At 43.2% G+C, this 24254-nt stretch overlaps 2 protein-coding genes and 1 long non-coding RNA gene across 12 annotated transcripts in view; 2 read left to right on the top strand and 1 right to left on the bottom strand.

Annotated features, from left to right (window-relative positions):
* Positions 1-14582, top strand: part of LLGL2 (LLGL scribble cell polarity complex component 2) — a 66537-nt gene extending 51955 nt beyond the window's left edge. For 4 of the 8 annotated variants that reach the window (XM_083429862.1, XM_083429867.1, XM_083429863.1 and 1 more), the window contains exons 16-26: positions 671-809; positions 2054-2204; positions 2382-2498; positions 4294-4460; positions 5151-5412; positions 7205-7358; positions 8547-8590; positions 9687-9734; positions 11856-11898; positions 12544-12605; positions 13805-14582. In XM_083429862.1, coding sequence (XP_083285988.1) covers positions 671-809; positions 2054-2204; positions 2382-2498; positions 4294-4460; positions 5151-5412; positions 7205-7358; positions 8547-8590; positions 9687-9734; positions 11856-11898; positions 12544-12605; positions 13805-13812 — 1195 coding nt within the window. In that variant the 3' untranslated portion in view covers positions 13813-14582. The remainder of the gene's footprint in view (positions 1-670; positions 810-2053; positions 2205-2381; positions 2499-4293; positions 4461-5150; positions 5413-7204; positions 7359-8546; positions 8591-9686; positions 9735-11855; positions 11899-12543; positions 12606-13804) is intronic. The other 4 variants (XM_083429864.1, XM_083429865.1, XM_083429861.1 and 1 more) reach the window with 2 other exon arrangements.
* A 730-nt stretch (positions 14583-15312) lies between these two features.
* On the bottom strand, positions 15313-22680 carry LOC310672554 (uncharacterized protein). 3 transcript variants are annotated; one of them, XM_083429959.1, is made up of 2 exons: positions 22579-22680; positions 15313-16376 (listed from the first exon to the last, which is right to left on the bottom strand). In XM_083429959.1, the coding sequence occupies exon 2, from the start codon at positions 16366-16368 to the stop codon at positions 15511-15513; it is 858 nt and encodes a 285-aa protein (XP_083286085.1). In that variant the 5' UTR covers positions 16369-16376; positions 22579-22680; the 3' UTR covers positions 15313-15510. The 3 variants fall into 3 exon arrangements, with proteins under 3 accessions (XP_083286085.1, XP_083286084.1, XP_083286086.1); XM_083429958.1 differs by lacking the exon at positions 22579-22680 and adding an exon at positions 16475-17144 and having other exon boundaries at positions 15372-16376; XM_083429960.1 differs by lacking the exon at positions 22579-22680 and adding an exon at positions 16529-17144 and having other exon boundaries at positions 15372-16376.
* On the top strand, positions 22259-24254 carry LOC310672572. The gene is made up of 3 exons (XR_014508661.1): positions 22259-22336; positions 22593-22866; positions 24164-24254. It is a non-coding gene; the product is annotated as an uncharacterized lncRNA (long non-coding RNA).

Genomic DNA, 24254 nt, shown 5'->3' with positions numbered 1-24254 from the left:
TACTGGTGTGTCCTACAGAGTGATAAAAATCATCAAAGTAATGCATTTAAAGTGCTACGTAAACCCTAAATAGTATAATCCTTGTGGAATGTAAGGGCAAGGCAGTGTAGCACTGTTTTTGAAAAGGAAAACAAAAACACACCATCAGATTTACTTTGAATCCTCATGGCTGTTGAGAAACACCGAAATGGATTTTACTGATGGAATACCTTTAGAGCCTTCTAGGAAAACTTTAGTAATTGCCAACATTCCACAAAAGCAAATACTGTGAACAATATAAAGTGTGCAGTTCAGAATAGTTCTGGTTTTCTGAAGGCTCTCTTGCCTGGTTTGAGAACTGCAGGCAAAAAGCAGCAGCATTGTCCCATGTTGCTTTACATCTGGGATGGCCACCTCAGATGATGTTGGGCTCCCAAGTCCCATCAGCCATAGCCTATGGGCAGGGATTATGAGACCTGCAGTCCAACAAGTATTTGCAGGGCTACAGTTTCTTACCCCTGATGCAAAGCAACTAAAGGCCTTGCCTATGCCTGTGCACGGTATTTCAGACCTCTGCGCTTTAAAATGTGGTAACTCTCTTAATGGGCTTCCAGTGTGTGGCTGCAACTTGACCAAAAAACAGTTTGGTTTAAAAAGGGAACCTGAGCCAACCCTGTTAATTTCCTTCTAGGTGTACCTTGCATCCCAGTGACCAACTGGCCTTGGAAGGCCCTCTTTCCAGAGTGAAGTCTTTAAAGAAGTCCCTCCGCCAGTCCTTCCGACGAATGCGAAGGAGCAGGGTGTCTAACAGAAAGCGACGAACTGCAGAGGTGAGGGGCTGCGCTGTCTCGGCTTCACGTAGAGTGGTACCTCGGGTTACAGACGCTTGAGGTTACAGATGCTTGAGGTTACAGACTCCGCTAAGCCAGAAATAGTACCTCGGGTTAAGAACTTTGCTTCAGGTTGAGAATAGAAATTGCGCAGCGGTAGCAGGAGGCCCCATTAGCTAAAGTGGTACCTCAGGTTAAGAACAGTTTCAGGTTAAGAACGGACCTCCAGAACGAATTAAGTTCTTAACCCGAGGTTCCACTGTATTCAGCAAAGCTCTGGTGCCACTCATGACATTAGAAAAATCCCCCTTGTACAGTATTGGATCTCAGCCTTGCCACTCATGGCATTGATATGTCATATGAGGAGGAGATTCGGGCAGCTATAGGCTAATCCTTTTGGAGGAGAATTGTGCCGGTTTCCTGGAGTACGGCAAACTTAGTCTTCTGCCATCATAAAGAGATGCAAAAGGATTCATTACATGGCCTTAAAGCATTCTATTTTTCAAAAATAGTTTCTCTTCTTCAAAGCAAGCATCCCTATAAGAAATGGCTTTTTTTTGGAACTGGCTTGACTTCTTTTTATTAAAACCACCTGACACCAGCTAACATGCATATTACCGTATAACACACCCCCATGTATAAGACGTCCTCTATTTTGGGGGACTCCAAATTGAGAAAATGGGGGGAGATTTTATCTGTGTATAAGACGACCCACAATTTTGAACATCATTTTTTAATAATTAAAAAACCCCTAGTCTTATACACGGAAAAGTATGGTATGTGTGTGTGTGTGTGTGTGTGTATATATATATATATATATATATATATATATATATATATAAATAAAGAAAGATGCCATTTTATCATTCTAATCGGGCCTTTAGTGTGGTGGTCTCTACACTTTGCAATGGTCTCCCTTACGTATTAGGCAATGTCTGTTGTCTTTTTGACACCTACTGCAGACCTCCTTCTTCTGGCCTTTAAAGCACAGATCTTTATCTCAATCTGTGCTTATATTGGAACTATTTTAACTGCTGTTTGCATTGTTGGAATTGTTTCCATTTTCTGTATGGAATGGTTTTTATCTGTTTTATGGCTGTAACTGTTTTATTTGCTCTTATAAATGTATATTTTTTTCTGTTGCAAACTGCCCTGGGACCTTATGGTAAAGGGCAGGTAAGAAATCTAATAAAACAAATGAAAAGGGGTTAGTTGCTTAGTTCTCATTTTTGTTTTGCGGGCAGGTACAAGAGGGAATTTCCAGGCATGATCATGATGCATTGCAGGAGATAGAGCTAGCTCCTGTCCAGCGGAAGATTGAAGCGCGGTCAGCAGAGGACTCTTTCACTGGCTTCGTTCGCACCTTGTATTTTGCCGACACCTTCTTACGAGACAGTGAGTAAGACCAGCTTCTATGTGCTTGAACAATATATTACACCCACAAAGTAATGTACATGGGTAGATAAAACCAGCAAAGTCTGGCCTGGAATGTACCATAAGGAATGGTCTTGCTTGCTTTCCCTTGGCAATATGTGAAACTTTGGCTTATGGGCTTTGTTATCTCTGGTCCAGGTTCCCGGCACTGCCCCTCCTTATGGGCTGGCACCAATGGGGGCACAGTCTATGCCTTCTGTCTGCGTGTTCCTCCAGCCGAGAGAAGAATGGATGAGCCTGTCCGAGCAGAGCAGGGTGAGTGAAAAGATCAGATGACTTTCGATTTAGATGAAATAGCTGCCCCCCAGATTTAGGATTGAAGGTACCTTTGTAAAATGCCCTGGTGATGAAACCACAGAGACTCCCACCCATCATCCTCTGCCTGTTGGCCATGCTGGACTGGGGCTGATGGGAGTTGGAGTCCAACAACATCCAGAAGGCTGCACGCTTCCCACCACCTGACTCTTGAGAAGCCTTAGTGCTGAATGTGGAGGAGGGTGTCAGAATCTGTGTGCGCATTCTGGAAGAGCAAAACAAGAGCAAAACATTTCACTGCAGGACTGTACCAGCCCCCAGGCATGATTCTTTTAGGAACAGCATTTTTTGGTAAATAATGTGGTTTTCTGAAGGAAACGGTCTTGTACATAAACACCTACCTAGAGCTTGGGCAACAGTTTTTACTTCATTTTAGCCTCTGTACTTTTTTGGGAAAGTCCTTAACACACCATAAAACAAGCCCAAGGGCTGTTTGTAAATGTTTCTCTCTGGTCACAAAAATCTGGAAAATATTTTGTGTTTAAAAGTCAGGAGGGTCATCCAGCCAGACATAAGAGATGGAATTCATTTCCGTAACCATATCTATAGGACGGTTATGTGTATTTTCCTTACGGATCTAAGGAAGGTGGCTCGGCAGCTTCCCCTTTGGATTCATGTGCCATTAATCACAGTTCGACCTCCAATACAGAAGTAGGCAAAGTCCAGAGCTGCTTTGTCTTTTACAGAAACCCACCAAGCAGAGCAAAGTGTAAAAGATATGAAGGATTAAAACACAAAACATAATAGGGCATCTTTGAGCACATTCTCAGCCTAGGAACTTGTTTTTAGTGCTGGAACTGAACTGAGCGCTCAGTGGTGTCACAAAAAATGTCTCCTGGTTTGGTTTTCTGCATTTCACAGTCTTATTTAGCCAGAAATAGTTGTTTTGTCTTTGTGGTGAAGCAACTGGGAGCCAGGAACTCTTGTTTATCATCGCTAATCATCTAGAGATCTACCACTAGACCCTGACCTTCATTTTGTCCCGTCCCCTCAATACCTATACTTGCCTTTGTACAGTGTAAAAAGTGGCTTTTTGACTGCACCCAAAGAAATAATTATGCCGTTTCTATGCGGCATCACAGCTTAAATACTTCAGTTCTCCTCTAAACTCAATCACTTTTTAATGCTTATGTGTGTACAGTGGTACCGCTGGTTAAGAATTTAATTCGTTCTGGAGGTCCATTCTTAACCTGAAACTGTTCTTAACCTGAAGCACCACTTTAGCTAATGGGGCCTCCCGCTGCCACCACTGCGCAATTTCTTTTCTCATCCTGAAGCAAAGTTCTTAACCTGAGGTACTATTTCTGGGTTAGTGGAGTCTGTAACCTGAAGCGTCTGTAACCCGAGGTACCACTGTATTGTATTTGTATCCAACCCTTCTTCCAAGGAGCTTTGAGTACCATATGTAGTTCCTTTTTGCCACAACCACCCTGTGTGGTAGGTTAAGCTGAGGGATAGTGACAGGCCTCAAGTCAGCTGATGAGCTTCATGGCGGAGTAGGAGTTTAAACCTGGGTCTCCCCACTCCTAATCCGAATCTCTAACCACAATGGATTGGGTCCAGTGCTGACGTGCAACACTGGGTTCAGTCCAATATTTCCTCTCTGCTGCCCTTTGTATGTCCAGCATGGTAGCTGGGTTCTGCGAGAAGAAAGTGTGCCTTGTCAGAACAGTTTGCTTCTCTCTGAACCAAACCTCCTGCCTCATTTGGCGTGTGCTTTCTGCTGTCTCTCCAGCCAAAGAGATCCAGCTCATGCACAGAGCTCCTGTTATCGGGATCGTTGTTCTGGATGGCCAGAGCACTCCCCTTCCAGAACCGCTGGAAGTGGCCCATGACCTTTCCAAGAGTCCCAACATGCAAGGGAGCCACCAGCTTCTTGTGGTGTCGGAAGAACAGCTTAAGGTAACACAATAGCATTCTTGTGTATATGCATGCTCTTTGCCTATTGGAATAGAGCAGCCAGAGAAATTATAGTATGGGAATTCATTTCCTCTTGCAGATCCTTCCTGGAATTTGCTTGTTTTGAGGTGATACTTGGTTGTCACCTTTGCTGAAGGGCATGTTCAGATTTCGGGAGGTGGAAAAGCATACTGTATGCATGGAAGTTTGCAAAGATTCCAACCTTCCCTGCCACCTGAGCAGATCATAGAGTTATGATACACTTTCCCTACTCCTGGATTTGATATTCTGCCCATAGATGCTTCTCTAGAAAGTGGCAGAGTTGGGTTAGGAATCAGGGATTTTGACTGCAAACCGGCGCTCTGCTTATTTTTATGTATCTGAGGATTGATATTTGCCAGCCCTGATAATCAGACTTGATACGACCTAGCCATGTGAGAGATGCTTGCAAATCCCTTATGTACAGCAGTGAGCGGCAGCAAAGTTTAGCTTCCCTTGCCGCTGTCAGAAATCCAGGCTTTTTTGCTGCTGAAAGCGGGATAGAGAGACTACACAGCTCCTTTTTGGCAGCTAGACTTAAAGCATGCTGCTTTGCTGCCACACACCAGCAGGAAACTCATTACGCATTGACCGGAGATTGGATGGCTCTTGCATGAATGAAGGATTTAATACGCAGCTTGTTTACGTTGGCAGGTTTTCACGTTGCCCAAAGTCAGCTCCAAACTGAAACTTAAATTGACGGCCCTGGAAGGCTGCCGGGTTCGGAAGGTGACAGTGACCAACTTTGCCAGCTGTAAGAGTGAGCACAGTGAGCATGACCTGGCTGTTCTGACGAACCTGGGAGACATCCAGATCATTTCCCTGCCTGCACTCAAGATACAAGTGCGCTACCCCTGTATCCGCAAGGAGGATGTGAGTGGCATTGCCTCCTGTGTCTTCACCAGATATGGGCAAGGTAACAACATGGTCATCCACAGGTTACCAAGCTCCATTGTGTTAGGTCTTGGAAGCCTTTCTGCCTCTTGTACAAAATAGATAAATGTGGGGTGGGGGAGAGAAGGGGGAGTTATTTTGTCCCTCTATCCACAATACTGTGAAAGCAAGAAAGAAAAATATTAGTTGGGATAGTAGTATCTGCTTTGAAGGTGACCCGGAAACTACAATTATTCCAGAATGTGGCAGCTAAACTGGTGACTGGGAGCAGCCGCCGAGACCACATAGCACCGGTCTTGAAAGACCTACATTGGCTCCCAGTACGTTTCCGAGCACAATTCAAAGTGTTAGTGCTGATCTTTAAAGCCCTAAACGGCCTTGGTCCAGTATATCTGAAGGAGCGTCTCCACCCCCATCGTTCTACCCAGACACTGAGGTCCAGCACCGAGGGCCTTCTGGAGGTTCCCTCCCTGCGAGAAGCCAAGTTAGAGGGAACCAGGCAGAGGGCCTTCTTGGTAGTGGCACCCGCCCTGTGGAACGCCCTCCCAGCAGATGTCAAAGAGAACAACAACTACCAGACTTTTAGAAGACATCTGAAGGCAGCCCTGTTTAGGGAAGCTTTAATGTTTGATGGATTACTGTATTTTAATATTTTGTTGGAAGCCACCCAGAGTGGCTGGGGAAGCCCAGCCAGATGGGCGGGGTATAAATAAATTATTATTATTATTATTATTATTATTATTATTATTATTATTATTATTACTACTACTACTAGTACTACTACTACTATTTTATTAATAATAATCATTAAAATTTTATACCACCCTTCATCCGAAGATCCCAGGATCGTTCACAACATAAAAATACAAAATACATAATAAAACCTAAACAAGCCAGTAACCCCCCCTCTCACAAATACATTTTAGAATGTTAATCAGCTGAATGTCTGGTTGAAGAGAAACATTTTTGCTTGGTGCCTGAAGATATGTAATGAAGATGCCAGGAGAGCCTCCCGAGGGGAGAGAATTCCACAAACAGGGAGCCATTGCAGAAAAGGCCCATTCCCATGTTGCCACCCTCTAGACCTCACATTGAGGAAGCACATGCAGAAAGGCCTGAGATTATGAACGCAGGGTCTGGTTCGGTTCATATACAAAGAGGCGGTCCTTGAAGTACTGCAGTCCTGAGCTGTTTAAGGCTTTGTAGGTCAAATCCAGCACTTTGAATTGGGCCTGGAAACTAATTGGCAGCCACTGCAGTCAGGCCAAGATTAGTGTTATATGCTCAAACCATCTTGCCCCAGTGAGCAACCTGATCCCCAGCTGAAATTTCTGAACCATCTTCAGAGGCAGCCCTATGTATAATGCATTGCAGTAATCTAACCTAGAGCATATTAAGTTAAAAAATGGTTTACACAGGGGTCTGAAAAGAGTGCGCTTGAGAGAACATTGCATGAGAATCAGACAAACATACAGTATTTGGATCTTTCCATGCATAGGAGTCCCAGAGATCTAGCTGAGAAATATTAAATAGTAACATGGGATCTCTTTAAAAAAATCTGTCACAAGCACCAAGCATGACTTTGGAAAGTGCTCATGCAGCTGAGCCTTTGTATGTTTACTCTGAAGTTAATTCCAGGTCTGCCCCCCCCCCATTGCCTTTGCTTCAAAATAAGTGTATGTGGGTTTGCAGCCTTAAGCTTAGTCTTCTGAGTGAGTAAGATTTGTAAAAATGTATTTTGGGAAACTCTTGTGGGACGCTTTCTGCATCTCTGCATGCACAACTTGCCATTTCTCCATCTTTCTCCTCTGCAGGGTTCTATCTCATCTCCCCATCAGAGTTTGAGAGGTTTTCACTTTCCCCAAAGTGGCTGGTTGAACCACGATGCTTAGTAAAAGTACCTGAAAACACAGGCAACAGCCATGTGCACAGCACACCTGGTGTGGAGAAGGCATCAAGGATATCCAAGTATGAATGATTGTGGCATTTGTATTGTGTGGATGATAGAAAGGGTGCAACATTCTACTTTGTATTGCTGGTTTTGTGTGTGACATGCGTAGCCATGGGAACTGCAACAAAGGAGGCCCATGGTCACTCTGGAAAGGGGTTAGGGTTGCTGTCCTGCCACCATATGCACCCACATGGTCTGACAATGCCTCTGCTCATCCCCAATGCAGGCATAGGCAAACTCAGCCCTCCAGATATTTTGGGACTACAACTCCCATCATCCCTAGCTAACAGGACCAGTGGTCAGGAATGATGGGAATTGTAGTCCCAAAACATCTGGAGGGCCGGGCTTCGGGGTGCCTGTTTTAAATGAGTTTGCCTATGCCTGCCCTAATGCCATTCCAATGTACTGACAAGGCTTTGCTTATCTGCCACCTACTATTCATTGTTCTTATTGAAAAAAGAAGTGGTTTTAAAAATGCTGAAGTTGCATATTGCCATATGTTCTGGTGCTGAGATTCTACCACCTGTGGAATGACTCTCCACAAAACAAAGCCTTCTGAGCTGGGTACAACATACAGTCCCCAGGCTGTGTAATCATTTTGTGTGTGCACTAGGTGGGATGGTTAAAGGGTAGCAGCAAAATATGTCAGAACTGGTACACGTCAATTCTAGCTAACCACCTAACCATCTCCTAGTTGCCATAAGCGGATACGCCTCTGCCTAGACCGCTGATGGGGGTTCACATGGGGGAATATATATCTCCCTATCGGTCTATCCCTAGATGTAGAAAATCAATCAGTCGTTTTATTTGTATGACACGTTTCCAAAGCTAAAGCCATGCTGAAGGCAGAATACAACATGTACAAAATTTACAAACATAACAAAAGTAGTCTTAAAGAAAAAATCAAAACATAGAGAAGGGTTCTTGTTCTTTTGCTTACTCTTCTTCTTGATACATTAGTTTTCAATATGCTGGGGAATTTTATAAGGATGAGTAGTCATGTGAACTCCCACACAAATTTTGAACTGACTTAAAAGCTGAAGGTTTTTTAAGAGGCAGCATGTACCTGTCAAAGTAGCGCAGTGTAAACCAAGGGTGCATCACTTTCTGTGTGCCTGTGATAATTGCATCTGACGTGCAATGTCTAGGGGGTTGGAATTGGTTTATGATCTTGTCTAATTGACTCTTCTTTCTATCTTCTGCAGTAGCAAGGAATCGGGATGGAGTGCCAGTGATCCGGGGGCAGATGGTAAGAAAAATGTGAATGTACGGAGAGAAATTGCTGGTCCAGTGCTGCCTGCTTAGTAATGTAACATAACATCCAGTTTGGATTACTCCAGTAGTGCAGTACAGGAAACGGCCCATGAAGGCAGGTCAGAAACTCAGATTGGCTTAGGATCTAGCTCAAAGGCTGTTGGCTTGTTTCAATAGGAGGGATAATGTCTTAAGAGCTTCATGGAGTACCAGTTTGTTTCTGGACACAATACAAAGTGCTGGTTGTGACTTGTAAAGCCCTCAGCCTAGGACTTGGGGTACTTATGTCCCATGTCAACCTACAAAGTTAAGATCTTCAATTGGAGACCCAGTCTTCTGGAGGCCCAGTCTGCTTGTTTCCTTTTCAAGGTAGGGAACTTTAAAAAATGGGAGAAGGCATTCTGTGCCGCAGGAGCATAGGTTGGTGGAAGTATATTTGGTACAGCTGCTTGTATGTTGGCTTCAAATTCTAAAATAGGCTCTTAAAGAAAAGACCAGATCATCATCTTCATCACTCAGAGGAGTAATAGACTGTCATAATCGGGTTAACTTGCCCTTTTAAAGAACTTCAAAGGGTGGATATGCCAAGCATAATGGGTTGTCTTCAACTGTTTTACCCAGAGTAGAACCACTGAAATGAATGGCCCTCAGTTAGTCATGTCTACAGTGGTGCCTCGCAAGACGAAAAGAATCCATTCCATGAGTCTCTTCGTCTAGCGGTTTTTTCGTCTTGCGAAGCAAGCCCATTAGCGAATTAGCGCTATTAGCGGTTTAGCGGCTATTAGCGGCTATTAAAGGCATAAGGGATTAGCAGCTTAGTGCCTTAGAAAAAGGGGGTGAGGAGTGGGAAAAAGCCCATAGCAAATTCGTTTTGCGAAGCACCTCCAAAACGGAAAACCCTTTCGTCTAACGGGTTTTCCGTCTTGCGAGGCATTCGTCTTGCGGGGCACCACTGTATTTATTATAATGGCTCTACTCTGAGTAGAACTTACATTGAATACAACCCAATAGATCTAATTTGGGGGCGCTTTGTGAGTTTCTTTGTATCGTGGGAATTGACCGCCTTAACATTTGTCTGATTTGCCTTTCAGAGAGGACGCATGGCAGATTGATGGAGCATGCCCTGCTCAATGATGAGAGTGAGAAAGACATGGTTTCTTTCGTGCTATAGGGGTGGAGGGATGGGCATTCTGTGGGAATTGGCTTGAGCCACTTTATTCACTTGCTTCTGGTTATTGAGTCTGCTCCCCTCCTTAATACCAGCAGCCATACAACATTAGGTAGATTTCTCTTAGGGATGTTGTCTTCATGAGTTTGCCTCTGTTAGGCAGTCAGTTGACCAGTAACATACCTGAACATGTCTATATTTGTGTACAGCTGCCCAATGGCATCTCATAATTGCTCTTTGGTGCTTAGCACATCAGTATCCAGCAGACATTCAGAGTTCTGTGGCTATTGCACTAGGAGGACCTGATCTACACATTGGGCAATGGATATCCCAACATCATGTCCACATCTGTAAAATGGGGATAAATTGTGACCTATCTCACATGAATTTTCGTGAGGGTAAACACAAAGCCTTCAGAAGCATTTTGCCATTTTAAAACTGGTACATTTAATAGTGAGTAAACTTGCTATACAGTAGTACCTCGGGTTAAGTACTTAACTCGTTCTGGAGGTCCGTTCTTAACCTGAAACAGTTCTTAACCTGAAGCACTACTTTAGCTAATGGGGCCTCCCGCTGCCGCCGTGCCGCCGGAGCATGATTTCTGTTCTCATCCTGAAGCAAAGTTCTTAACCTGAGGTAATATTTCTGGGTTAGCGGAGTCTGTAACCTGAAGCATATGTAACCCGAGGTACCACTGTACTGACATATGTTGTTGTTGGGTGCTTCCAGAGCTGGAAGTTCCCAATCATTGCTGTTCTGCTTTAAGGCGGAAGTGGGATAGCAGATTTCTAAACACACTCTGTAGCCAAGTGGTCAGTCCCTCTTTCCTCAATTGTTGGAGAGAAGCAATTTTCATTGGGATCTTTGTATGTATGGGACGAGTTAAATAGCCCCCTCCCCTCACTGCACCTCTGCTGCAATTTGGGGTGGGGGGAGGGAGATAATGACCAGAATAGTAGCTTAATAGCAGCTATATTGACTATAAGTAGGTTGAATTTGAGGGGAAGGAAAGTAAAAGCCTAATGGGGAAAATGTGAGAGGGGGTCTTTCAATCACAGTATCATGCCAATGCCCTGTAAAAAGTGACTGAACAAAATGTGGTTGTTCCACAGTAAATATCTGGTGTGGAAGCAGCCAGTGTTTCAGTGTTTAATTCAGCCATGAGTGTAGGGTCTGTGGAGAAATTGCCCCAAATAGAGATACCAGAAATGCTATTATTTGTGTACATGGTTGCCAAAAGAAACATCCTACGCATGTTGGCTTCAGCTGGGGTGGACCATTTTGTGCACATCTGCCACTATGCACATGTTTCCTTTTTGACATGGCACTACAAATGCTGGCATCCAACTTTAAAGACTTTGTTTGGCGAAATTATGGATTTAAAGGGAAAAAATACCTAAACTTGAGACCTAAGCAACCTTGAGAAACACAAAGTACGCACACCCTTTTCTCTGTTGAATGCTAGCTGCAAGCTTTTATGCCGCATAGTATTCTTTCTGAAGTGCAACTGAGCAAGCTAAAATAATATCTGTATGTCTATGTTTGGTCTCCTCCTTGGCACATTGGTTGTAAGACACTGGCAATTGTTTAGCACAACAGGATTGTATTCAGTTACTCTGAATCTAAACAAAGTTATTGCCCAACTTTTAATCAAATACATTCTGGACATAGATCTGTTATATTAGACAGTAAGTTGAACACAACATCATCTAGATGTCATCCTTCCTTAAGGATAAAATGTGAATTTCATGTCAGCTCTGTAGGAATGGTTAAAGTTCGTTTATTTATTAATGGTACTTATCTGTTGCTCAGTAGCAAAGTTATCTGGACAGCTTAATAGCAATGAAAGCATTAAAATATAAACCACAATAAGCTAAAATAAAATGAATTCTGCATGAAAATTCCAGCAAGAGAGAAGGAAATCAATAATTAAAACATTTATCTTTTAAAAGTCCTGTCAGCAGAATCTTTGGAAGATGGGGCTTAAAAAAACAACTGTTCCAACAGTGGAAGTAAAACTGCTTCTTGAATACTAGAGATTGAAGAATATATGCACTTCTTTCGCATGAATGTTTTTTCCCTCCCTTTTCAGAAGTTCTAAAAGAGATCCAAAGCACTCTGGAGGGTGGAAAAGGGTGAGTGTCCATGGTTTCTCTTAGAACTTGGGGAGTTAAACTGTTCTGTCCTTGTGATAGAAGGGAAGTGACATAGTGAACATCGGAGAACATCTATTTAGCAACCCTGAAACCTGGTGCTGTGTTCCTCAATGGCTTCCTTCGCATTCTCAAATATTTAATCATCTATTAAGTCTGCTGCCAACACTGAACAGATTTTGTATTTCTCTGTACATTCTGATATGAGAGTTGTTGTTGTTTTGCTTTCTAATTAAGATCTTTACACCCAACTTGAGTTAAGATACCCACTATCCCAATCTTGTGAATAGCTCAGGGCAGACGTCTTTCATTTTTAGGACTTGTCGACCAGGAAGGAGATACAGATCTAAAAAACAACATTAAGTCAGCTGGTGTCGAAGAGGGGGGTGGGTGAATTGGGTCCCATGGATTTACTCCCTGGCACTAGGGAGGCAATTCTTCTTTTGCAAAAGGAGAACCAGTAGAATACAGGTTGCCACATATGACTTACTTTTAGGATTTGATGGGGGGGGTGGAAGTGGGAGAGAAGGCGCCTCTATCTACAGGCATATGGAGATTTTGGTGTTGAGAACCAGAATGGTACAAGTTGTCTGTCACAGTTTCCATATGGCGATTTTGTCTTTGCAGGAGTTATAGTGACAAAAACTCAAGGAGAATTCAAATAGGACACAGACTAAGCAATGGAGGAGGTATGTGGGTATATATGCTATAGCTGTATTTAGAGAAAACAGTATGATTTGTTATAAAAATACATCTTTATGTAGCTTCCTTATGCCAAAACTGGTGTCTTACAAACCATGAACAGAAAACTTGAAGCTTCTGCTCATGGTTTGTAACAGATCAGTTTTTCATTTTGGCTGAATATGGGAAACAGTAGCTTCCACAAATAATAGTTTAACAAAGATTTGACCTCAATGCCAGGCTTGGCCTCCTCTGCTGTCTTCATGCAGTTTTGTTCTTGAGATAATGGCTGCCAATGCCTTCTAGAGTATTTTTATGTCTCTCCCATTCAAATTCACCTCTGCAAAAAAGTACTTGACAAAAATGAGGAAGTAACTTCTCACTTTTCTCCCATTCTCTGCAATTTTCATCCTTAAAGGTAGACTGCAGCTGGGAACCTGGCCAGAGTTCACTCTATAAACCAGAGTTCACTCTATAAACCATACTTAAAAAGCATAACTTGATGCCCCCAACTTGGGCGGCATGTAGACTGTTCCTCTGCCAGCTCCCACCAATGATGTATAACAGGAGATAGGGAGATTGCAGAAATTATATGCAACCGTCAAAAGTGTTACTTCAGGGTGCTGAATGCCTTGCTATTGTGAGACTGGCATTTTCAAAACATTAGTTTGCGTCCAATTATATATTTGAGTCCAACCAGGCTGGGACACACACACACACACACACACATTCTTCACCAAAAACATACCCATGCGTTTTCACAAAAGTGCAATATGCATTAGACTGTGCACAACAAAAGGGACGCAGGTGGCGCTGTGGGTTAAACCACAGAGCCTAGGACTTGCCGATCAGAAGGTCTGCGGTTCGAATCCCTGTGACGGGGTGAGCTCCTGTTGCTCGGTCTCTGCTCCTGCCAACCAGCAGTTCGAAAGCACATCAAAGTGCAAGTAGATAAATAGGTACTGCTCCGGCGGGAAGGTAAACGCCATTTCCGTGCGCTGCTCTGGTTTGCCAGAAGCAGCTTAGTCATGCTGGCCACATGCTGTACGCCGGCTCCCTCGGCCAATAAAGCGAGATGAGTGCCGCAACCCCAGAGTCGGTCACGACTGGACCTAATGGTCAGGGGTCCCTTTACCTTTACCTATGCCCAAGAAAGCAACAGCCTCTTCAGGTTGTGTAAAATAATTCTGCCCTTTTCTCTTCCCAGCAGAATGATTGTGCTCCTGCAGTGTCTCCGTGATGTCTGACGTTTGGAAAGAGTGCCATAACACTACTGACTACAGGCCCACCGTCCACTGGAAGAGACACCCACTGACCGTGGCCTTGGATTCAGTTGCAGGGCTGAGTCTTGCCTGGCCACTCACCTGCTTATCATCCTCTTCACTGTGCCTCACCTGAAGCCCTCATTTTCTCTTTGAGATGCCAGCCTTGCACTAAGGCTGGAATGCTTCCCTTGGCCTGTTTCCCTTCATGCCTCTGGATATGTTTTTGCAATTCTTCAATCGTTTGCACAATTTCTTTTAAAATAAAAGATTTCTACTGGGATGGGTTTTAAATTATAAATATTACTGCCTTGGGTGCAGAGATTTTTTTAAAAAATAAATACTGTTACCTCTGACTAAGATTATTTTTTGTACATTTTTTTTAAAAAAAATCATACTGGGTGTTTGTTCAATAGATATATTTTAGAAGAGTTCTTTTTTTAAAAAAAAAAATCTTGAATGAAATAATATATGTCATTTTAGATTCCTGTGGCTGCTGTAACTTTTTTTTTCTCCTTCAAATGAGGAAATTGCAAGGGGTGTGGGGTTTTTTGGTCATGTTACTGTTAAGTAGTTTTGCAGACTCAGGTAGATTCTTATTTCTGTAGCTGATCAGAGCTGGAAAAATTAATCAAATTTAACTTGATTTGTGTGTGGACACTACATTGAACTGTTGTGAAATAAACCCGTACTTTTAACATGCTTTTTAATTTGACCAAGAAACTCTGTTGCCTCATTTTGACGCCCTCTGAAATGTTTAACAGCCTTGCAACTGCAGCGCGGGAAGTGAGCCTCTTCACTTAGATGCTTGTAGTGCTTTCCGTGGTCACATGAAACTTGTTCTATAAGCCATGAGTTCCCCACATTCTGTGAAAGGCAGATAAATCTCACCTGGAAGGGTTTATTATAGACCACTCAGCCTTTCAGTGTAATTGCCTAATGCCTTTCTAGGTTGCTTTCCAGGGGATTTTACCAATTTTCTCAATCTAGTCCAGTTTACTGGACCAAAGGTGGAATCCCAACTGTATCCTAACCTTCCAAAGGTAACAGATCATATTAATTTAGGTTTGATTCTATGCACCAATCAAAAACACAGTATAACACCCAGAGAATGAAGTGTGTGATAATGATAAAAATTATCCTTACTAAACCTACAAACAAGCTGCTTTGTTACAGGGCAAGGTAAAAAATGCCTTGTAATCAAATGAATCTTATTTTTAAAAAATTATTCCTCCATATATGAAGAAATATAAACTGATGAAGGGGCCTGTATAGTACTGCGAGGGAGACTAGAGCTAGGTTTAGATTCTGCAGGCAGGGGACTAAGAAAATCTTGGGAAGATTATTTATCTGTTCCCATTTTGTAAAAATGGGAATCGCAGCGCGAACCACCAAGAACTTGCTCTTAAGTATGTGTAGAGAGGCGAAAATGACGAAAAGGCACCAGGAAGTAAATATACAAACATTAAAAAGAGTTTATTTGAAAAGTACAAAATTAACTTACTTTATTAAATACCTCAGTTAGGGACTATGCTAAAATATATAAATATATATACATATATATATAAAAGGAGAAGGAAAATCCTCCCCAATTTAAAAACCCTGTGTACCGACTGCTCCTAGTACACTGCCAATATTGCAGCATGTGTCCCTAGAAGAAGCCTTGGGTATATCTTTTCTTTGGCGGAAGGTGGCCGTTTTGAGAAGAGTCCACAGACCGTTTGGTCGCCACTGTGAGCTCAGACAGAGGAGCGCTCCTCTTCAGGCTCAGCTTCCGGTTTTGTGTGCATCTCATCCTGGCGGTTCTCCTGGCACCCTGTTGGCAGGAAGGTGGTTCTGTGGCCCTGGGAGGTAGCCGATACTCTGCCTGTAGGCGAAGCTGCCCATCCCTCCTGGAATATCCTTTCCGTTTCTGCCCGAGAATGAAACTTCGATAGAAGGATTCTATCTCGGGAAGGTCTGCCAGATTAGTCATCTCTATGGCATCGATCAGATGGCTGTACTCCAGGGGGACAGGACTTCTTTGGCACTCTTGCAGTGGGGGCGAGTCCTGCCTCTTCAACACCTCCACGTGCATCTTACGGTTTGGCGGCAGCAGCCGTGGCCTCTTCCTCTCTGCAGACTTGAGCAGCAAATCTGAAGCGCAGATCTGCAGGAATTCCTCTTTGGGATTTGCTTCCGGCTCCAGCTCTTGGGCCACATGATGCAAGTCTCTTTGGCGGGGGCACTGTGCCGTCATCCGGCTACTTGCGTACAATTGCGCCTGAGGGGGAGGCACCACCATCAGGTAGAAAAAGGCACGTGACAAGGATGTGTCCCTTGTCCAATTCTCCTGGCTTGGAGCACAAGCTGGTGACCCACACCCTGACACTTGAGACGACACGGTGGGGTGTGTCTGGGGCTTCCGTTTTTCATACCACGCTTGAAGAAACTTCTCCCGGCTGGATTTGGGCCCTCCTACATCACTTGGGCACACGGCTTCCTTCCCTGGAATGGCTCTCGTTTCCATGCAAGGATCTGTGATTTCAAAGAGCGAGACGGGGGGAAAAATAAGTGAAAGAACTTTCTGACGTGCAATTTAATAAGGGGGTGATAAAATGGAGTCTCGAATTGACCTGCAAGGAATAGCTGTAGCGTTGCCAGGCAACCACACGCATTCTAGATCTCACCAGTCTCAAACAAGCTTCTTGGCCTAAGCCATCACAGCAATAGCAGTTGGGACAAGAGGGATCAGGCTTCCCGATGTCATAAGCACTCTGATGTCAGTAACTTGGACAGTTGCTCACAACTGTTCACAAACCCACGGTGTACTATTTATGTGACCTGACCACTTGCCAAAGCTGCAGCTGGCAAGTCTTGACTACTGAGTGTTAGTGGTGGCTGGAGTCATGGAGGTGTGGCCAGTGAGGTCACAGGGGCATGACCAGTTGTTCTGGTTTTCTCCCCATCTTGCCTTTGCAAAGATTCTGTGGATACTTACGCATTGTAGTTGTACAAATACTTAGGACCTAACTAAACCAATAATTGACTTACAGGAATGCAAAACCTCCATACTTATCACAAATCCTACAGTTCCAGTAACACACAAGTGTTGAAAGTTGCAAAACACACACAGAAGACACCCACCATTTCTCCTTCCAATCCTCTTACCCATTCACAAAAATAAGTGGAAAATAGATATTACAAAGACACACACTGTCCACCATTGCTCTCAACAAATATTAATTTGAAAACAAGATGCTCAAATTAGTAACCACACACATTCTTCCTAGATAGCTATGAAGAATGTGTTTTGAGGTGTGGCTTTCAAGAAAACCGTTCTGAGCAGGGTGGATAGAAATTAATGATTTAAAATAAATAAATCAGATTTTTTTTTAAAAAAAATGCTTTTGGAGGAAACACCTTTCTAAAGATAGTTTTCCATTTAAGTTACATTATAGTCCAAAGGCTATTCATCAGGAAATAAGGATTTGTTTTAAGTTTTTCATATTAAACTTCAACTCAGTCTGGTTGTTTTTTTTTAAAAAAAAACATTTAACCACATCAGTTAACAAACATGGATACATATGCTATGTTATTGTTTTAGTAAAGTATAGCTGAAGAGTCAAAATATAAGCAATTTCATAATTACCTGTCTTTGTATTTCTAATAGTACAGTATAACCAAATAAGTAATTGTTCATATAACTGTAAAAAAAATGAAGCCTTCATCTCTTGTTAATATTAATATTATACCAGCAAGAATGAGTCTTTCTATAAAAAAATGATTTAATCAAGCCTTACTGTCTAGTCATTTAAATCAATTTGATTTAAATAAAATCAGTTTACCTTTAATTCCAATATCAGTTACGTGGTACGTGGGGACTTTTTAAAAACATAGCTACACTTTTGGATTAGCAGTGGCTGAGTGCTGCAGAGACCTAATTAGCCAGAGAACTAATTACCTTTATTTATTTATTTTTCAATTTATACACCATGAGGGGGGGGGGGGAGGAGAGAGAAATCAAAGCAGTTTACAAAAAGAGAAAGAATAAAATTATCCGTAAAAAGTTAACAATGTTTGAAGAGCTTCTCTGAGTGAAAATGAAAGTACAAAATGTGTCTGAGACAGGAAAGCTGGGGAGGGATTTTTTTTTTTTTTAACATTCTTCTCAGGAGGGAAGGCTCCGCCACAGTGACCAGCCTCCACCGCCCAATGTGTGTTTACAGTAGCAATACTGTTTCTGAATGCATAATTTTATCTGGTGCCAACAGCTTTCATAACAGAAGAGAGCATCGTAAAATAACGGGTATGCACCACTTCTGTTTACAGTCACTAGGTAAGGCCCCCCCCCCCGCCAAAAAGAACTCAATTAAGAGGCCATTGCAAGTTTTCCAAACTCCTTTTGGATAAGATGTCCTCCCACATAGCCATGGGAAGCTGCAGCGTTTAGTGCTAGAATAAGCATTAAATATCTCCGCTGCTTGTCGCATCCCCTTGTCTGTGTGCCAGGTTACATTAGGCCCCAGGCTGAAGAGGATCTGATTTGATACCTTTGCATTGTGCTTTTGTTAGATGTGGCCATGGCAGTCGTAATCCTATCCGTTTGGGAGTAATTCAGTTGGCTCTGCTTCTCAGGACTAAGCTCTCAGGCACTTAAGCAGTTCCTGTGCGCTCCCCACCCACCGCAATCCCCGTTTCCATTTCCTGCAATCTTGTCCTATGAAGTGGGCGCATTTACCTATGACACTGTGCCATCCCCCTTTCACACTATTTGCGCGGATGTTCTTGAGGCGGAAGAGAGCCCAACCGAGCCACTCCAACAGCTGCGCTGCGCTGTCTTCTAATTACATCAGTGAAGAAGTGTTGTAGGCAAATGACTCCTCTAGTAGCAGAGCATCGCAGTTTAATGTGCAACATGAGCTCCTAACCGGCAGGCAAAACAACACTTCAGCTGAGATGGCCGGCCCCATGACCTTGGCTATGTTGTGTGGGTGGGAGGGAGAGAGAGAGAGACAGAGAGAAGGAGAGACATGGCTCTCATTACCACAGGATTACTCCCTTGAACCTTACAGAGCAGCTGACAATTAGGCAACAAAGAGCGAGTGAAATATTTAAAGGAGGACTTTTTCCAACCTGTGTTGCTTAATTGGTTTGGTTTTCTTTCCCTGGACATGAATATTTTATCATCCCACCTCAGGTTTCCTTTGAAGAACAAGTGACTAGAACCTACTTTCTTTTTAAATAGTAGTATTGTTACCCTAAAGTTGTGGATAGCTCCAGGATTTTTTGTGGGGGTAGGTGGGGGAGCAGGCAGGTTTCTCACACACAAAAACATTGGTATCTCGGGTTACAGACGCTTCAGGTTACAGACTCCGCTAACCCAGAAATAGTACCTCAGGTTAAGAACTTTGACTCAGGATGAGAACAAAAATCGCGCGGCGGCGGGCCCCATTAGCTAAACTGGTACCTCAGGTTAAGAACAGACCTCCAGAACGAATTAGGTTCTTAACCTGAAGTACCACTGTATGGGAGGAATAGTGCCTGAACATTTTGTCAGTTGTCTCACGTCCTACGGATGCTAGAATCATAGGATTGTGGAGTTGGAAGGGACCACAAGGGTCATCTAGTCCAACCCACTGCAATGCAGGAATCTTTTGCCCAACATGGGACTCGAACCCACAACCCTGAGCGTAAGAGTCTCATGCTCTACTGACTGAGCCACCAAAGATACTGCTTTCTTTTTTCTTTTAAATGAAAGCTGGGAATCTGGTGATGATGCCACCCCTAATGGATGCCTGAACCTGAGAAGTAAATCCATTCTGAGCCATGAGGCCCCTGTGCCTTTAACTGTACAGCAAGCATAAATTCAACAGAAGGGGGAAGTCATGTGTTTTGAATGTGCATTAGATGTGCATTAAACTAATGGTGTGGATTCCCCCCCTCCTTTTCTATCACTGCATCTTGATGGTAGAAGTAACAGAAACAACGCTTTCCCACTCCTAAGGTAAGGAAGGAGGGGCAGAGAAAAATGGGGGGGGGGGAGAAATAAGGATGATATGTTTCTGGATAATATGTTTGTTTTAATTTTGAATAAAAGTTATTTTTTAAAAGTCAATTTAGAACATTTTATATGTTTAACAGATTTTACAGCTGTTAAGTTTTATTTGGATAAGTATCCCTCATCATTTAAATCTAGCCTAGGGCTGGGGAGTTTTAGAAAATTCATTGGGTATGTTTTATCAGATTTTGTCAATATGGGTGTCTGCATAAATAAAGTGCATTATCACAGACTCAGTGAGTAGCATGGGCCTAGCCAAGGGGGGGGGGGGCAGCTGCCTCCACAACAGATCAAGTAAAACAACAGAAATACTTAACCACTGTCGGTTCTGCCCCAACAAGGGTGGGTAGCTTTAGAAATGTCAACTTTTCCTCCTAGACAGGGCCAGATTTAGGTTTGATGAGGTCCTAAGCTACTGAAGGTAATGGGGCCCTTTATACGTCCAGCTGTCCTTTGCCAACAACAAATTGTCGCTGTTTTTTGTGTTGAATATATGCTATATGGTAATTTATGGACCTAATATGTATCTAAAGCCAATTGCACATGTTGCCATGCAACCAATCCATGCAGAATGTAGGCACCCTATATATATATATAGAAATGAGCAAACCAGTGATATTTTAGGGAGCAGACTAGCAGGCTGGGCCCATTACTTACATCATAGCAGCCTACACAACACAAAACACTGTTGCTGTATGTAAGTTTTATTTTATATTTTGGAAATGTACCTCCAGTTTTTCTTCCCTTTAAATTTTTTGGGTACCCCCAAGAGAGTGGGACCCTAAGCTATAGCTTGTTTAGCTTATACGTAAATCCAGCACTGCTCCTAGCCTCAGTTTCCTTATCTGTAAAAAGAAACCACAGCGCCTTGAACCTGCCCTTACACACCCAGGACCCTACTGTGTGTCCCTGTTAGAAAAAGTCCTAGAGCTGCGCGGGTTTTGCAAAGGTTCCAGGATTTCCTTTTATCATACTTCTGTCCAAACACTGAAGCTGAGAAACCTTGGTTGCTGGGATGCGACTGGCTCAGGGTCATCCCAGGAGCTTCAAGGTTAAACCTAGCTTCCAACAGCTGTTGGCCTCTTTGGAAAACCCCTTATCAGATCTTATTAGCAGGGAAGCGCGAGATGCTGCTCAACCCCCCCCCCCTCTTTTCCCCCCTATGTCCACGCACTCTTTTTACAGGTGGGTCCCAGGCATTGGACTGGAGAAAGCGAGAAGGTGCTGTGGAAACCCCCCTTCCCCCTTCAGACCTCCGACTGAATTGTATGGAGGTTGGGAGCGAGGTGTGCAATCTTGCGCCCCCCCCCCCCGTGAGAAAACGGTGGAGGGTTCATCATATCTACCGATATTGAGCCTCGCTAAACGAAAGCAAAAGCCCGACTCCATTCTGGCGCCGTGGCCAATGCTGCCACGTTTGCTTTAGGATGGTGGGGGGGGGAGTTTTTTTTTAACAGTGCGTGGTTGGGCCCAGTTTAAAATCGTCTGGTGTTTTTTTTTAATGCGCAAACCGCACTCGTGTTTTAGTTTAGGTTTTTTGGGTTGTTTATTTTAAAATGGTAGGAATAAAATAGGACGTGGAGTCCAGGCCTCTCCGAAGGCCTCTCGAGAGGGAAGGTTTGCAACGAAGCGGAGCCAATCTTTTTATCTTATCTGAAGGCGGCGCGTACGAGGCGCGAAACTCCCGATAAGGGGGGGGGGGACAACCCAAAATTTTGCTAAGCAGCTTTCCTACACAGCCCCACAACCAGCGTAGATGGGGAAACCCACACCTCCAAATGGGTTAGAAAAGCGGTGACCTTAAAAGCCACCCCTTACTATGACGGCGGCGGCATAAAGCCGTTCTAGTTCCTGCTCTGTTAGCTGTATTAATTATTATTATTATTTAATTTTTATTACCCTCCCTCCCATCTGGTTATGTTTTTTCCAGCGGCTTCCAACGCATATAAAAACGATAATAAAGCATGGCTCTTTCAGGAGATCCTCAAAAGATGGAGAATCGCAACATGCCGGGGAGGATTTTATGTGTTGTGCGTGTTTTCCTTGGTAGGACGAAGTGGACAAAAAGCCCTTCGCCTACTCCCCACTGTCTCCCCTATAGAGAAGCTCCTCTTCAAGGGGGCGCTTTGCTAAAAGGCGACGCCTTGGGTCTCCCTCTTCTGCCCCTTCCTGCGCCCAGCAGTCTTAACACGGATGACAAATCTTGCTGGACAGCAGCGATTGTCGCAGCCAGATCCTGCACAACTTCGAATTTTAGTGCTTGTAAATCGCTGTAAGGCGATGTCTTTAACTAAGGCACACCCGCCGCCAACCCCACTTCCAATGCGTAAGACGGTGTGCAAGGTAGTATTTCCTGATTCGGTTCCAAATGAAGATGACTCGGGTGGGGGAGAGGAAGCCAAGGCCAGCTGAGTTCAATGGGGATTGCTACTCCCAGGTAATGGAGTACATAATTGCAACTTTCACGTGCTAGCTGTCCCGTCACAGTCCACACACCCCTTCAAATCGAAAAGGGATGGGATTTGGAAAAAATATATACCGACGGGCCACATCAATAATTTGGCCTACGGGAAAAGGAAGGGGGACTTATTATTTCGGACGAATTAGCTTTAAATATAGCGGGACATGCAAACAAACAAACAAACAAACACAAACAAACAAAGGAGATGGTGAACTAACCTGTTTCTTCTCAGCTACCCGTTGTGTGATCCCACCTCCTGACTGGAAAGGGACGGCAGGTAAAATGCAAGTGGCAATCTTGCTTTTTTCTTTCTCTTTTAACGATTCCCTCTAAGCGGGGGTTGGCCAAGGAACCTTGTTGGGCAGAAATAGAGGCCCCACCCAACATGCGTAAAGTAGTTCCTGCGTATGGAAGCCTTATCTTAATGACCCTAATGATGGTTTTGGGGAGGGGTGGTGGCTATCCTGTTTGTCCTTTTTTAAAAACAAAAGTTAACTCTGCCTAAGGTTATTTCCTATTTACCACTTTTCCCTCCTCCTAGCAAGTAGGCAAGTTACTTTGAGAAAGGAGCTAGCTCCTGAAAAAAAGACCAAAGTAGGATGTATGTTAAGAAAGGCTGATGGGCTTGACAACTTGGCCCTATGAACTTTACTTACTGGACACAGGCATGGCATGGTTACCTCTAAAAAGGTGCCACCATCTGGAATATTCTAGTACAAAGAAACAGAAACATACCTATTTGAGGAGAAAACTTTGCCCCAAGGAACAGAACTTTCTACTCTATTGAATGTTTTCAGTTCTTCAAATGGAAAGGCCAAGAGGGAAAGAGCAATGTTTTGTTTTGAATTTGCTTTTCCACTCAGGATTTAGCTATCTGTCCTGTTCATAAACCGGAATAAATAAAATGTTACTCTGAAAGTCTGTGCAGGATTTAGGATCCCCTTAGTAAGCAAGCATGAGGAGAGAGGAGTCTCATGCTTCCTGGTAGGGCCTGAAACAGCAAGGCCTCCTTCCACAGCAAGCAATTGATCTATTTTGTAATATTTTCTCAGCCAGTTAGCTATTTGTATTATACAAGTGCTCCCATTGTATAATCTGCCAGAAAGACTACAATGCACAACATTTTTTTATACTGTTGCTTTAAGCATAAACAAGGGGAGTAATATCTCCTGTAGTCCCCCCTACCTAGGGAGTAAGACTATCATCTATTTAGCAGGGACACAATATTTTAATTTTGGGGACCAGTGTTCACATCTTCCTATTGATTTCCAGAGAGAAAGCCATGCTAATTTCTTGCAGCAAAACCAGCAAAAAGCTTTATGGTAGCTTTAAGGACTCGCACGTTTGCCATGCCATAGTCTAGTGTCCATAAAAGTTTATGCCATAATAAATTTGTTGTATTTATAGCGCTGCTAAATTATTTGTTTTTATCCTACTGTTAAAATTGTTGAAGCTTCCCTCACCCTAATCTGGAATGCCCAATACAGCAGTAACAGCTGAAACAAAAACATTTCTCTATTTTAAAAAAATGCATTAAGGTCCCTATACTTCAACTAACAACTTTAACAAACAATGCCCCAGACTAATGTTGTTAGCTTGGAATTCATATGTAGATTTGACACTATCAGACTGAACAGAAAGAAAATGATTGAATTTGTACCTCCACAAGTGCTTCAGGTTCTTTTGCTAATTAATTACCAGCTGGATTCACTCTGATTGGATCTTTTTATCCATTTGAATGGCCTTTGTTTGCAATAGTAATGGATCACATGATTTTTTTATTTTTTATTTTTTGCTTTCTAGCCTTCCTTTCTTCTGTCTCCTGTTTTCTGAGGATTTCACTTTATCTGCAATCTACAAGCTTGTATTGTAGTTACACTGATTTACACTTCAG

Source organism: Podarcis tiliguerta (genome assembly GCF_965153285.1).
Source record: "Podarcis tiliguerta genome assembly, chromosome: 2".
Lineage (NCBI taxonomy): Eukaryota > Metazoa > Chordata > Lepidosauria > Squamata > Lacertidae > Podarcis > Podarcis tiliguerta.
The sequence above is the reverse complement of the archived record's forward strand: the minus strand, read 5'-3'. Positions and strand labels throughout refer to the sequence as shown.

What these genes read in the sequence shown, in the direction of transcription:
- LOC310672554 (XM_083429959.1), bottom strand. Translation starts at nt 16,368, where the DNA reads ATGGAAACGAGAGCCATTCCAGGGAAGGAAGCCGTGTGCCCAAGTGAT.